At 38.0% G+C, this 14,132-nt stretch overlaps 2 protein-coding genes across 3 annotated transcripts in view; one reads left to right on the forward strand and one right to left on the reverse strand.

The window, feature by feature from the left end:
• LOC116137648 overlaps positions 1-484 on the forward strand; it is a 1,484-nt gene extending 1,000 nt beyond the window's left edge. For both annotated transcript variants that reach the window (XM_031423330.1, XM_031423331.1), the window contains one exon: positions 1-484. This exon is cut by the window's left edge and continues 635 nt beyond it. In XM_031423330.1, coding sequence (XP_031279190.1) covers positions 1-204 — 204 coding nt within the window. In that variant the 3' untranslated portion in view covers positions 205-484.
• Positions 485-808: 324 nt separating this feature from the next.
• On the reverse strand, positions 809-7,134 carry LOC116137643 (protein BREAST CANCER SUSCEPTIBILITY 1 homolog). The gene is made up of 14 exons (XM_031423323.1): positions 7,026-7,134; positions 6,881-6,934; positions 6,738-6,808; positions 5,793-5,906; positions 4,970-5,448; positions 4,474-4,584; positions 3,326-4,384; positions 3,110-3,210; positions 2,665-2,851; positions 2,458-2,555; positions 2,222-2,342; positions 1,976-2,141; positions 1,689-1,807; positions 809-1,369 (listed from the first exon to the last, which is right to left on the reverse strand). Exons 1-14 carry the CDS (start codon positions 7,082-7,084, stop codon positions 1,019-1,021), a joined length of 3,090 nt encoding a protein of 1,029 aa, XP_031279183.1. The 5' UTR covers positions 7,085-7,134; the 3' UTR covers positions 809-1,018.
• Between the last annotated feature and the right edge of the window lie 6,998 nt (positions 7,135-14,132).

Raw genomic sequence — 14,132 nt, forward strand, 5'->3', positions numbered from 1 at the left:
GGGTTTGAGGTAGCAGCTGGGGTAGATCAAGTAAAGGGATTGAGGCAACGAATAGCCACTAAGGAAGAACCAGTCAACATTGAAGCTGAAATTTCGGCATTAGAGACTATGTTTAAGGGTTTCAATATGAAGATTGGAAAGCATATAAAAAACAAGAGTGAGAGTAGTAAATCCAGAGCTCAGGCCAGTGGCAGGAAGCCTTAATTCTTTTGCTTGCATGAGAAGAAAGAGTTTTGCTTTTGATTCTTGATGGTGATGGGGAAGCAAAAACTATATGCATTTCATAATCATATATAAGAGGAGAAGCAGTCTAATGTGTCAAAAGTAGAAATGATTAGTGGCATTACAACTTATTGGAACACTTACAGTTCACTAGCTCTGATTTCTAGCTATAGCTTAACACATACTGTCTTCTAAGGTTGTATAGTTCCGTTACTTTTTCCTATCACTTCTGGAATTATATAAAGATGTATTTGATGTTATTTTGTGGGCTCTTCATAATTTTTTTTTTCTTTAGGTTAAAGTGTTACCAGCTCTTAATACAAGCTCTAAAATTTTGACTTAGTGTGATGTATCCCACCTAACATTCAAGCGACTAATATCCCGAAATTCTCTCCATATTTGCATTATCAGACTCTGAACATAAGTGCATAAATTGTCAAAACAGCTAATATTCTTAATCCATAATCCAAAGTTCTTTGAGATTTCAAATAAACCTATGGTTTTCGATGCTCCAAATTGGACAATAAACTAAAATAATTTGAGCAAGTCCAATTGTCTATAATGCACTTATACATCAACTGCCACATATGCATTAAGCTACAGATGACATGTCTTTAGAGATACAATCTTAAACCAAGCTTTCAGAATTATTATACAACCATAAAATAACTTAATTTAGTTTGAAATGATGTTTATACATATGCAAGAGCATAAATAAACCAACTCATCCACTTTTGTTATGGATTAGATACTAAATGTGCAGAACGACAGATTTAAAAACTACGAACTTTCTAAATTACTGTTCATAACTTTGAAATTTGCAGGCTGCAATAGAATTCAAAACCCAAGAGTTGCTTACTGCTTTTGCTCCAGTTGAATTTGCTAAAACATCTGCTTCTGATTGCCTGCCATTCAAAATCATAGTCTTCTTGCTGAGATCACATTTATCGGGCAGCTCAAGGCTGTAAATTATGAAGGTTGTAGTAGATGGAGATGAATCAAACAAGAGTTCCTGATCTCTTGAAATAGGTTTCCGATGTAGAATAGTTCCTCCAGCAGCAATTATGAGGTCTTGCAGATATCCCTTGTAGGAAGACACAAACCCTCCCATGAGATAGAACTTCAATCCATCAAAAAGCTTTGGTAGCTGCATGCAAGAATTACTGATAAGGAATGCCATTTCACATGCGTGGACATAAGCAGGCATAAACAATTTGGGACAACAGGAAAACACAAACACCTCAATCTTAAAACGTGCACTATACCATCTTCATATCTATCAATGAAATTAGAATAATTGAAGTAACTAAACATACAGCCATTTGATAGAAAATGTACAGTAAAAGAAACACCCCTCTAAGATTTGCCAGACAGAAAAATAAAAAATATAAATAAGTATTCATGGGATGACTTTAAATGGTAAAGTTTAATGGAGTGTCAAGAAGATACTTGAGAAACAAACCAACCTTATTCTTGACTCTCTGTCTTCCTGATCGAGGACCACCCCTGATTCCATGCGTGTCAATAGCAATTTCATATTGCCCCTCATCAACAGGTTTCATGGCTTTCATGCAGGCCTTCACCCCTGAAAACAGACACAAATACATGTAAGAACAGTTGACAAAATGAGACCTTCAAGCATAATATATATAAATATAAATAACAGAAAATACAAAAATATGCACAGCATAGAAGTCTCAGTCTTAGTACTCCAAAAAATTGTAATAAATCTTAAGCAAAGATTGACACTAACACTCAATATTCAGTATCCATTTCCCCTCCAAGATACCCATTAAAAGTTTTAGGGTTCTTCTGCCTGCTCCATTTTCATCAGTTGATGCAATGACATGGGTGACACTTGAATCCCATGACTTCAACACTGTTACTTTAGATAATCTCTCAAACTCAGAAACAATTTCCTGCAATTCAAGTTATCAGGAAAGTATTAAAATTTGCTTTTACAATCCTACTTAAAAAATGATATCAGATATTTTCTTACCCTCTCTCCTACTGTAAGGGCTGAACAACAAAGCACCAACTTGTTTTGTGAAGATTTCCAGTTGTAACTTGTATTAGTATCATTTTTAATAGCAACTTGATTGCATTGTGAGTGCAATTGTCTGAAAAAGAAAGGGGAATGATACCAGCATATTATTAGAATTTCAAGTAGCAAAAATGATTCAAAGTCACATCATGAAGAACACTAAGACAGATGTGATAAAATAGTCAGCATACCTTTTTGAAATGCACTTCTTCCTGCTTTCCTGAGGTCCAGAATTCTCATTAGGCAGCTTATAAGAGGCATGAAGAGGGCATAACATGACAAAGTTGTCCTGTTGCAAAATATATCCAAACATGAAAGTACAAACAATAAATAAGACACATGCCACGCAAGAATTTTTTATCAAGTATTAAAAGAAGCTCTGTGTATGATTTGCTTACAGTATCCCATCGACATTGTGATATAAGCTTTGCACAAGGAACATGAAAACTCTTGCGACAACTCTTCTCATAACACCCAAGCGCTGCACCTTTGAGTCCACAGCAGCAACATTTTATTCTACGGCTTCTAGCTAATTCAGCTTCAAGATTAATAGCAGTGTCATCTTCGAAGTAAACATTAGGGGCCCTGTATGTAGTTTCTTGAATTATTATACCCATCAACACTATCAAAAAGAATTGGAAGTTAAAACAAGAAACTATTTTTTTTTTTAAATGACTCAAAAGCCTGTCAGATTTATTGACGTAATAACTTTAATAACACTTATCCAGTGATTGCATTCATCAAGGAACAGAGATTAAAATCTATGAACGGGAAAACTAAACAAGTTAAAGTCCTAGCTTTTATTCAGTGATTTAGAAATAGCTCTCAGAGGAAAATTCTTACCATTCTGTGCAGTTTCTGTGTGAATGTATGACCTCGGATCCACCATTGTAGTCTGCAGCAACAGGCCTGCCATCATAGTAGTGGACCATCTCTCCTGTAGCCTGTAACATGGTTTGCAGATTAATACTATTGGAATATGGATTCAGATGTTAGGTCATCAGATGTGAGATTGACAGTGGATTGATATTAGCATGAAAGCAAGGGAATAAGAAATACCTCTGTGTCTTGCAATGAATGACAGAAACAACATTGAGTTTTGCTAGTAAGGGTTTCACATTTACGTAAAGCCATTCCATTTTTATCAAGAACCTTTTTCATTCTTGATGATTCATCTAAAACTCTAAAATCAGATTCGCCTTTAACAATTTCCGTTGATGGAACTCCCTTTGCAGAATCATTGCTGTGGCCCTCTTGATTGCTGTCAACCAACCCATCTTTCAAGATAGCAGTAAAAGAAACTTTCATCCTTTTCTTACACTTTGTTTCTGTACTGCATTTTGAATTCAAAGCAGAATTTAGTTTTCTAGCTTTTTTGCTAGCTTTTTCCTTGGGATCAGAGGCTTCTTTACCATCTACCAGACAGAAAGATTTAAATGATGATTTAAGAACTGTGTCTTCATTAGTTTGGCTTTGAACTGCAGAAACTTTTTTAAGCACGCTGACTTCAGCAGGACCCATATTTTGCCGCTTTGACCTCAAACAGTTTCGGCCATTGATCTTCCGGCTGGTTGTTCTAGTCTTCTCCAAGTTAAATTCTTCGTCACTGCCTTGCTTCTTATCAAATGAAGCAGGCAAATCAGACACCCTGTTTTTCCGACCCTGGTTTGGATTTTCAGCCCTGACAGGAACAAGTACATCTTGATCTTCGGGCACAGTTGCACAGTTACCCAAGCCAAGCTTCTCTCTCCTTTTCCTAGCCTTCAAAACTGAGGAACTGCCAGTGCAGTCATTTATTTGGTGTGCAACATTTACAGATTCCTCCCTTAAATCAGCTTGAATTTCGGAACCTTGAACTTTATCTCTCTTTGAACGCTTAGCTCTGGCAATATTCTTAGCCTTCATGCCTCTCTTACCCAATTTACCATTTCCAATCTGATTGTTGATATCGATGCTTCTAGGAGAGGATTTGGGGAAACCCTCATCTATAATTCCATCTTCTTTTTCTGAGTTCACTTTAGCATTTTCAATGGATTGTTGTTCATTTGTATTTCCAACATGTGAAGCTGTTCCTATTTTCTTCTCTTTAATATGATCATTTTCATCAGCATGTACCACCTGCGTTTCACTAGAACTTTGAGAAAATAAAAATAAGCTAAGCAAAACTAAAAAGCCTGAACACAAACATAACATTTTTGCAACAATACCTGTGTCTTAACAGGACTTGGAAGAAGTTCTGGGGAGCAAGGTCTTTGCGTCCATTCAAACATCTCACTATCAAAGTAATCCAAATCACCAGTTCTATGATGCGTTTCTGCCTACACGAATTTGCAAGATGTAAGAAAACATATCTGTGGCATCAAACAATCATCACTACTCTAGTGTCAAGTAGCATATACATCCCCTCAATATGATATAAATCTCAAGTTTGTCAGCCAATGCATTCAGGAAAAATGTGACATCACTTGACATAACAAATTCTGAAAATACCAAATTTGAGTAACTTTGGCAAGTTGGTAGCAACTTGGCGGTTCAATACAGTATATATTCATAACAATTTTCAAAACAACAATCAATTATAATCAAGTTTCGATTTTGTGGCAATATATACATATATATAGAGAGAGAGAGAAGAGAGAAAGAGAGAGAGAGAGAGAGAGACTATTATAACAAATACCCAATCAATTAGAAATCAGAACTTACTGTTGGAGACAATTGAGAACTTTGATCATATGAATCCATTATATCACTAAAAGAAGGAATCTCTGGTGGTGTTAAATATGCATCCCCGTCCGTGTTCTGAGTTGACTTTTCCTCGTCCTCTTCCTCTCTCAACCAAAAGAAAGGTTGAAGCACTGGTCCTTTTTCATTTAAAAAAGATTTTTCCTTTAAATCAACAGAGCTGTCCTTCAACTGAATGCTGCTGTTATTAACCAGTTCATTTTCGAACTTTGCAGGCTGTTTTGGGGTTTCTGGAAGAGGATACTTGGCGACCTGAACCCTTTTCTTGGTTGGGAAGGATGGTTTCACAGTACCAAGGCCAGAATGATCCAAATTCGTTTTAGTTTTTCTCCTTAACCCTTTTCTTTTGGATGTTTCTTGATTATCTGCTCTGTCCTGACAAATCATACTTGCAGCTAGTTCACTGCATATGCGATCACCTTCAACTCCCTTTTCTTTATCTATAACCAGGAACAAGGAACATTAGAACATTGTTTTATTAAGGGACAAATATCAAAATTCAGTATTAATCTCCCTGAACAAACCAGATGTAGTTATTGCACATAGATGCATATGATAGTGCAAATGTAACAAATTGAGTGTTCAAAGACATTTCAGCCAAGATGAAAAGGAAACATTAAACTGATCTTTTGTCAAGCATATGTTGAAACTAATTGTCTTTCCCCTGATGGATTATAATTCTTATTCAGATTATGCATATTCTTCTTATATTGAGGCTTTTGCTTCTGATTAATAAAGAGACACCATGAAATTTATATTTGAAATTAGTGTGTTACAATGTCACCTGATGACTTAATTGATAGTTCATTCTGTGTGACAAATATACTGACTCCAGAAGCAATTTCCATGCTTTTATAGATGCCCACCAAGTTATCCATGTGAGGAGCAGCACGAACCTCTGGCAAAATTAAAAAAGTTTATAATATAAGAACACAACAAGATTTAGAAGAGCTAAAAACAACTGAAAAACCATGACATAAGCACTTAATTCACTCATTCACGTCTACCTGTACAAAGCAAACTATCTTTATCAAAACAAGTTTAGACAAATCACACATGAAAGAAAAGCTTTCACAAATTCATTAGTTTCTGACCATACAAGTTTTCCACAACAAATCTGACATCATGAGGGCGACCCTAATCAAATTCCACACTAAAATTAAGAACAATACACATCTCTCAGTCTAGGTTATGTTTTGAAATTAATGTTAAATCCCAAAAAAAATTGACCTAAGTTTGTGAAAAAAGCTGCATAAAAACAGTGATTAACTAAAAGAAATCGAAAATTTTATTTACCTAATCACAACTTTCAATTTGTGCCTATAATTTGACCAACCCTTACAAGTTGAATGAAATTTTCTGAAAATGGGTAATTAGCANGACCATACAAGTTTTCCACAACAAATCTGACATCATGAGGGCGGCCCTAATCAAATTCCAGACTAAAATTAAGAACAATACACATCTCTCAGTCTAGGTTATGTTTTGAAATTAATGTTAAATCCCAAAAAAAATTTGACTTAAGTTTGTGAAAAAGCTGCATAAAAACAGTGATTAACTAAAAGAAATCGAAAATCTTATTTACCTAATCACAACTTTCAATTTTTGCCTATAATTTGACCAACCCTTACAAGTTGAATGAAATTTTCTGAAAATGGGTAATTAGCATATTATAGCACTAGAACTAGTTTAACAATAAAAGCATGAATTGAAACATTAAAAATCATACCTCTACGGCTATAGGGCACTTTACAAACCGGACAATTGGAATCGGACTTCATTGATTTCATAATGCACGAACTGAAAACAAACACAATTATCAGCATTTCTTTTGAAATTAAAGCGCGGACAAACAAGCCAAACGGAACTTACTTGCAGAATACATGATTGCATGTAAGTGACACCGAAGAATTCAGCAAACTCAAGCTGCCAAAAAAAAAAAAAAAAAAAAGAGAAATTGATTGATTGATTAATATTTATAAAGTTATGAATAGACTTTCTTGAAACGAGATGGTACCAAATAGGACACTTAAGTTCTCTGCCCATTTTCTCTAGCTGAGTTCTTGGATCCTCCATATTCGGAGAAAAGTTTTTTCTTTTGTTTGTTTGTTGTTTGAAGAGAGAGGGGTGAAAAGGAAGAGACGGGAGAGACCGAGGGCGGCATGTTTGTTTTTGAAATTTGGGAATGATTAATTTATTTTCAATTTTAACCCGCCCAAATTTTGTCACCGTTTCGCGGCTAAAAATTGCTTTGCGTGACATGAAAGAGAACCTCGTCTCGCCACGTCACACGGTAGCGCTTTTACTCTACAACTGCCACAGGGCCCTGGGTCTGGACCTTATGGTCTTGATGGGTCAAATAATTAGACCACGGATTGGGATTTACGGGTGCGAAAGTAAGCTTGGGCCAAGTATAATATACAAAAACGGATCGATTGACACTAGGGGTGTCAGCCGAGTTGAGCCGAACCGCTCGCAAGCAGTTCTAGCTTAGTTTGGCTCGGTTACACTATGAAGCTGAGTTCAAACTCAACAAATTTTAGTTCGACGAGCTCAAGCTCAGGCTCGAAAAGTTCAATTGAGAAAGTGGAAAAGCGGAGAATTGTAGGGTTTTTTTGGTGAGCTCTAGCTTGAACTTAAATTTTCAGCTTCAAGCTCAACATTGTAACAATCGAGTCGAGCTCGATTAGCCCAAAGTTTGGCTCAACTCGGCTCGTTTACACCTTAATTGACACCCAACTAAACAATTAAAAAATTATACTTATTAATAAATTTTATGCTAATAAATTTATCTTTATATTATATCATTAAAATTAATTTTAATTTCCTAATCTTTACAAATATTTTTTATACCCCACTATTTTCTCATCAACCTAAATTTTTTTTATGTCATTTAAATTATTCTTAAAATAAAAAGACAAGTTAATTGAGGAAGAATATTTGTAATAAGAAGTATCAAGTTACAAGCAATATAAAATTGTAAGTTTTTAGTTCCTTTTTTCATAAATTCTATTGTTATTTTTTGTTTTTAAAGTATTGGTACCTATTTTAACTTATATTTTTTTTGTGTTGTTTTACTGTAATATGTTCTAAGGATTATTTGTAGAATTTGTTTTATTTTTAATTTTTTCTAAACTTTCAATTTAATCCTTTAAAATTTTATTTTAAGAATAACATTGATAGGGTTATATAGTATGAGTGAACAAAATGAAAGGTTAACTCTTTTAATATATATATGGAATAAAAGGAGGGAAAGTCGGGGGTGTCTTAAGAGATGTGTGACGTCAATAGTTCCAGTGTTCCACGCAGTATACAATTACAGTGGTTTTATTCTAATTAGAGTGAGAAACAAGAAAATAAAATATGGGATTTCATAAAATAAAGAAATCATCATTCTATTTTTATTCTTTTTTATTTGATTACTAATGGCCATGGGGAAGTGAATTAAAATTTTAGTCAAATAGATTGGTACCCATTATAGCAAACAAAACCAGTAATTTGAAAAGATTTGCTTCAAAAGTTCTAGGGAAAAAAAAAAGGAAATAATATAATTAAATTTAAACAAATAGATTCTAATCATTGCAGGATGTTTGAATGTTTCAAAAACTAAAAGAAATTGTTAAATCGTTTTTTTATTGATAGGCTTGTTTAGTAATTGTGTGTACAATATATTTTTGAATTTTGAAAATTAATAATAGGGCTCAATGAAGTTTAAGTGGGGCTTAAATAACAACACTCATAGTGTCAAATATTATCATTTAACTAATTTGTTGTGTGTAATTTTTTCATTAAGCTCGGAGATATTAGAAGCCTACGAGAATATAGTTTGACCTAGAATCAGTTCGATCTAACACTTGTCCAACTCAGCATAAGCTCGTTGAGGTATAGCTCGACCCAACATAAGCTAGTCGCAACCAACCCTAGCAATTGTTTGACAAATCATAGATAAATTCAGATCCTAAATATTGCGAAATGAATGAGATCAACATCAATAATAGCGCGATCTAATCACAAGAATACTAGAGTTGCACTTTGATTTTGATTGTAATCCCGATAATCTCTCTGTTTCTTTTGTCGAATATTTGTATATAAACCTCATCCAACAATGAGAGAAGAGTTAGCGATTTATGCTAGGCATTTAATATTATTCTTGTAAGCCCTCTAAAGCAATAAGAAAAACAGTGGACGTAGGTTTAAGTTTCAACTTGCCGAACTACTTTAAAAACCATTTGTTGTTCTTTATTTTAACGAATTCATATTCATTACATTGTTGATTTTAAATAATCACGCATACATCAGGTTCAATTCCATCAAAGTTAATCGAATCACTATGGTTAGTGTAAATCTTGCATCAACATAATTTAAATAAAAAAATTAAATATCTAAACTCATTTATTAATTTATTTAAAATATATATAGAATAAATAAATTTAATTAAAACTAATTATATGATTATTTTATAATAGTTATTAAGAAATTAAAATAAATACAATATCAAAGGATTACTGTTAAGTCATATATCGTGGTCAAGTCAAATAGTATTAGTACCTAGTTAAATTAGTGAAGTATGGAAGGAAGAGTGTGATCGATGTGCTAAATGTCGTATCAGTATATAACATTTATTCAACATATGTTTATAAAACAATATAAACTCATCTATAGATCAAATGGTAACTTCACCATAAATAACGTCACATTTATCTTATCATCTGATTATAACATCAAAATCGACCATATAGTTTATTAAAAATAATGGTTATTGTATACAAATAAAAACCACGGGCGTATTCCAAACTATATAGCATCAGCCACATTTAATCCAATTTAATTAAGTGCATTAGAACTTAAATAAATTAGTTTAGAAGTAAAGTAGTATTATAATTTTTGTTCAACTTATGTACAACCGATCCATAAGGATTCTCATGTATGTCATGTACTTTGAAGTGACATACTCTTATTGATTGGTTGTATATACAATCGTTGCACAAAAGCTTTCTTAACATACAAAACATAAGATTATAAAGAAAAAAAAAAAAACAAAAGTACTGGGGCACTTTAAAAAGAAGTAGCATGGAGGTAAAGTATTATATGCGGCTATTAAACTAGTTAAAATTTATTTCTAAATTCTGTAGCATATATAATGGCATCGATTTTCTTATTAAATATTGTTGTTACACAAAGCTTGGGGTGTTCAAAATAACTGGTTTGAATACCCTTTTTTTTTTTTATCCGAACTGGTTTTAGGGGTAATCGGTTTTGAACCGAACCGCTTTTCTGGTTAACCAGTTTTCCCCCAGGACAGTGTAAAAATATACGCCAAAACTTAAAAAAAAATTCACTAAACCGGTTTTGGGCCTTTGTTCCTTTTGGGCTTTTTAATTTTTATTGCAAAATCGGTTTTAAAAACCAATTTCTATTAACCGGTTCTCATAATTCACTAAACCAATATTCGAACCAGAAAATCGGTTCAAAGAAATTCTTGAACTGAAACTGAATCGGCCTAAAAATCAGTTTTTTTTGGTCCAATTACTAGTTCAGTTCGGTTTACGGATTTTTTTGAACAACCCTAACACAAACTAGTCTAAGCTTAAAAATAGTTTCCCAAGATGAGATGAACTCCTCGAACCCAAAGATGATTCAATATTGAATTTGACTGTCTATTTATATTGTACCAATGTCCCCAATAAGAATTCATATTTGATTTTATGTAGAGTGGACTTATTAACTTATTAAAATAATGTGTAGTCATTGACCCTCTCTTGGCTAGAATGTTTATTAAAACTATGTGTAGTGAATGGATTCTCCTTTAGACTTGTTATGCCTGGGGAAATAAGGGCTGACGTGGGAAAGTCACGTGAAGAGTGACCTGCTCCCGTCAGGACAACACGCACACGTCAGACCTGCTACATGATATGGGGCTCACACGCGTCCCTTTCCCCTGCAGTAAATCATGCGAAATCAGCTTGGGAAGAGAGCAATTGGACATAAAGCCGGATTATATCCTGACAATCACACCAACCCATGGATTTAATGATAATTACACGCTTCAGATTGGTATAAAATGAGGAAGACCCCTTCATTAAGGGGATTCGGCCATTTTTATAAGGACTCTCTCTCTCCTGTAAACACACTTACTTTTCATAATTCCTCTGTAAGTCAGTCCGCTTGGCGACCTGACCCACACGAACATCAATACAAATCAGTGGACGTAGGACTTGCTACCTTAGCATCCGAACCACTTTAAAAGCTTTCTCCGCATTTATTTCGCTTTATATATTCATCATCACGTGTTAATCCACCAATCAATAATACTCACGTGATAATTAGTTGGTGTCGAAAGTCAGCATCAACAGTTTGGCGCTAGAAGGAGGGCCTGATTTAGTGTCTACCCTTCATCAGGAGAATCTTTGACCTACTGGTCCTGCAACAGCAGATGGCCCGCCAATCTGAGCCAGGGCAAGCTAATCAGCGTACTGAAGAAGTTCCAGTTTCACAAAATGCTGCGGGGGATGTCCCGGCAGCTCCACAACTTGACCCTGCCATCAGAAACTACCTGGAGAGGTTCGACAATACTCTCCAGACGGTCAACCAAAGGTTGGACCGTTTGGACCAAGGCATGTCATCTAACACAGCTAGGGCGGTGCAACCGCCAAAGACGCCTGCAGGTCGCGCGAAAGCGCGGCAAAGGGCAATAGCCCGTGCCGCGAGCACTGCAGCGCGTAGGCGCAAGGGTAAGCAAGTGGCGAAAAGTAAGCCTACGGGCTCCCAAGGACCAGCGAACGCAAAAGGTGCCCCGAGCAGGGTATCGGCAAAGCTGAGACTCGACGAAAGAGTGGACCCCGAGTTGTCCCATGCCACCTCGTAGACAAACCCAAGCGAGAATGCTGGGCGCGATGGTTCTTATCACCACCAGCAGAATGACCCCGATCGTCATTAGGAGGGTGGCTCCCACACCTCGCGGGGCGGTTCGTACCACTGCGAGGGTCGTGAAAATGCCCCGCACAATACACCGCCCTCACACGCCTGTAGTCAACGTGTGTCGAGTGCGGCCGGAAATGCCGGCCGAGGCGAGGAGGAATCCGACCTCCGGACCTTCTTGAACCGCAATTGAGAAGTCCGGACTCGCACGGGTGAAAGCAATCCCCAATTGGCTCCGTTACCACAAATAGAGGAGCTACAGCGAGCTCTGGACAGGTTGAGGGAGCAGCGAAACGAACAGGCACAGGTCGCCTCTGCATCCCCTTTCTGTCCCGAAGTGCTAGCCGCTCCCCTTCCACCAGGGTTCAGAATGCCAGATATGCGGCCGTTTGACGGGAACTACGATCCGCAGGATCATTTATATGAGTTCAACGACCTGATGGAGCTCCACCAGGTTCCGGACCTTGCGAAATGTCGTTGTTTGGCCGTGACGCTAACTTCTCACGCCAAACGATGGTTGAGGTCGCTCCCGGCGGGATCTATCAGTTCGTGGCCTCAAATGAGCGCGATGTTCCTGCGGCATTTCCAAGCCAATCGGAAATTCTCGATGCCTCTGAGCTACCTCAACAACATAAGGCAAGAAAGAGACGAATCCCTGTAGTCTTACATTGACCGCTTCCACAGGGAACTCAACAAGGTGGCTCATGCCCTAGAAGAGTCCATCCGCACTCTTATAATAGCCGGAGTTCGCCCGCAAACCGATCTGTGGAAGGAACTGCAGGCTGAGGACGATATTTCCCTCACCAGATTCTGACATCGACCTGGCGGAAAAGTATCTCCGAATAGAGAATTCATTGGCGGCACTACTCGCGCGCCGCGATCACGGTACTTCCAGTAGTATGTCAGGTCGGGGAGCCAATAGGCGAGCTGATCGCAAAGGAGACAATGACGATCAGCGAAAGGAAGAAACCCCGCTACGAGCAGAAAAAGTCCTATGCTCCTGTCCCCGCTGCGACCGCGACAGGACCATACACTCCGCTGAATGTGTCCATATCTGCGATCCTCGACAAATCTGAGGAAGCCAGCCTTCTCGGAGAACCAGAACCCATGAAAACTCTGTACGGCCAAACGAAACAGCAAAAATACTAGCCTTACCATCGGGATAACGGGCATCACACGTGTGAATATCGAGCTCTAAAGCAGCTATCGAAGAGCTCATAAAAAGGGCACTTCAAGGAGTACATTGATGACTCCCCAAGAGAAACCAAGGGAGGCAAGAGAAAAAACGCTGTGATCGCAGCGGGTACAGCAATGTGAACTAATTTTCGAGGTCCGCACCTCGCTGGAAACACGCGAGGAGCGCAGAAAGTGTGCTCGCGAAGCGCATCATGACCGATCAGGGTAATGAGCACTTCGCAGCGACCTCAAAAGCCAGGAAGGAGGAACAATCACCTCTGCAGAAGGAAGCAGCTCGCTTGCACATCCTCACGAGGATGCTCTGTGATCAACCCCTGATAGGGTGTCATATGTCTGCAGAATGCTTGTAGACAACGGAAGCGTTGAACATCCTGTTCAAGTCAGCTTTCGATAGAATGAACTAGTCGAGGCCGACCTGAAGCCAGCCTCGATACCTCTGTACGGTTTTACGAGGGATCACCTGATCCCCAAAGACGATCCAGCTACCAGTCATGCTCGGCGATTACGACGAGGTGACTAGGGTTACTGAATTTTTGGTCGTGGACTGCCCGTCGGCCTTTAATGGAATCTTGGGGCGACCTCTGCTGAGAACCTTCAGGGCGGTCACTTCCATTTATCACCTCAAGATGAAGTTCCCTCCCCACTCCATCGGAGGATAGGGGAGTAAGCGGGTCGCAAGGCGCATCTCGCGAATGCTATGTAAAAGCGGTTCAATGGCCTAAGGAAGGGCATTTCGCGATGTGCGCCCTGCCAGGCTATGGCGATCACCGGATCGAGCCACAGCCCGGTCGACGGAGGATAACTTAGATCCGTGAATTCAGGAAATCCCCCCGAGCGGCCCGTTGAGGATCTGTCCGAAGTTTCGTTGATCCAGAAGAGTCAAGCCGCGAGTGCTAAAGATCGGAAGCTGCCTCAACCCCTAGCTCGCTTCCGAGCTTGTAAACTTCTTGAAGGAGAACATTGACGTGTTCGCCTGGTCGCAACGCAGACTGGTCGGAATCAGCCGGAC

Source organism: Pistacia vera, unplaced genomic scaffold (genome assembly GCF_008641045.1).
Source record: "Pistacia vera cultivar Batoury unplaced genomic scaffold, PisVer_v2 Contig331, whole genome shotgun sequence".
NCBI lineage: Eukaryota > Viridiplantae > Streptophyta > Magnoliopsida > Sapindales > Anacardiaceae > Pistacia > Pistacia vera.

Excerpts from the sequence above, each read along its gene's own strand:
- LOC116137643 (XM_031423323.1), bottom strand. The coding sequence starts at position 7,084 with ATGGAGGATCCAAGAACTCAGCTAGAGAAAATGGGCAGAGAACTTAAG. Across the intron at positions 5,907-6,737 it reads AGTGCCCTATAGCCGTAGAG|AGGTTCGTGCTGCTCCTCAC; the intron begins GTATGATTTTTA and ends TAATTTTGCCAG. Across the intron at positions 4,585-4,969 it reads GTTCTCAATTGTCTCCAACA|GCAGAAACGCATCATAGAAC; the intron begins GTAAGTTCTGAT and ends AAATTCGTGTAG.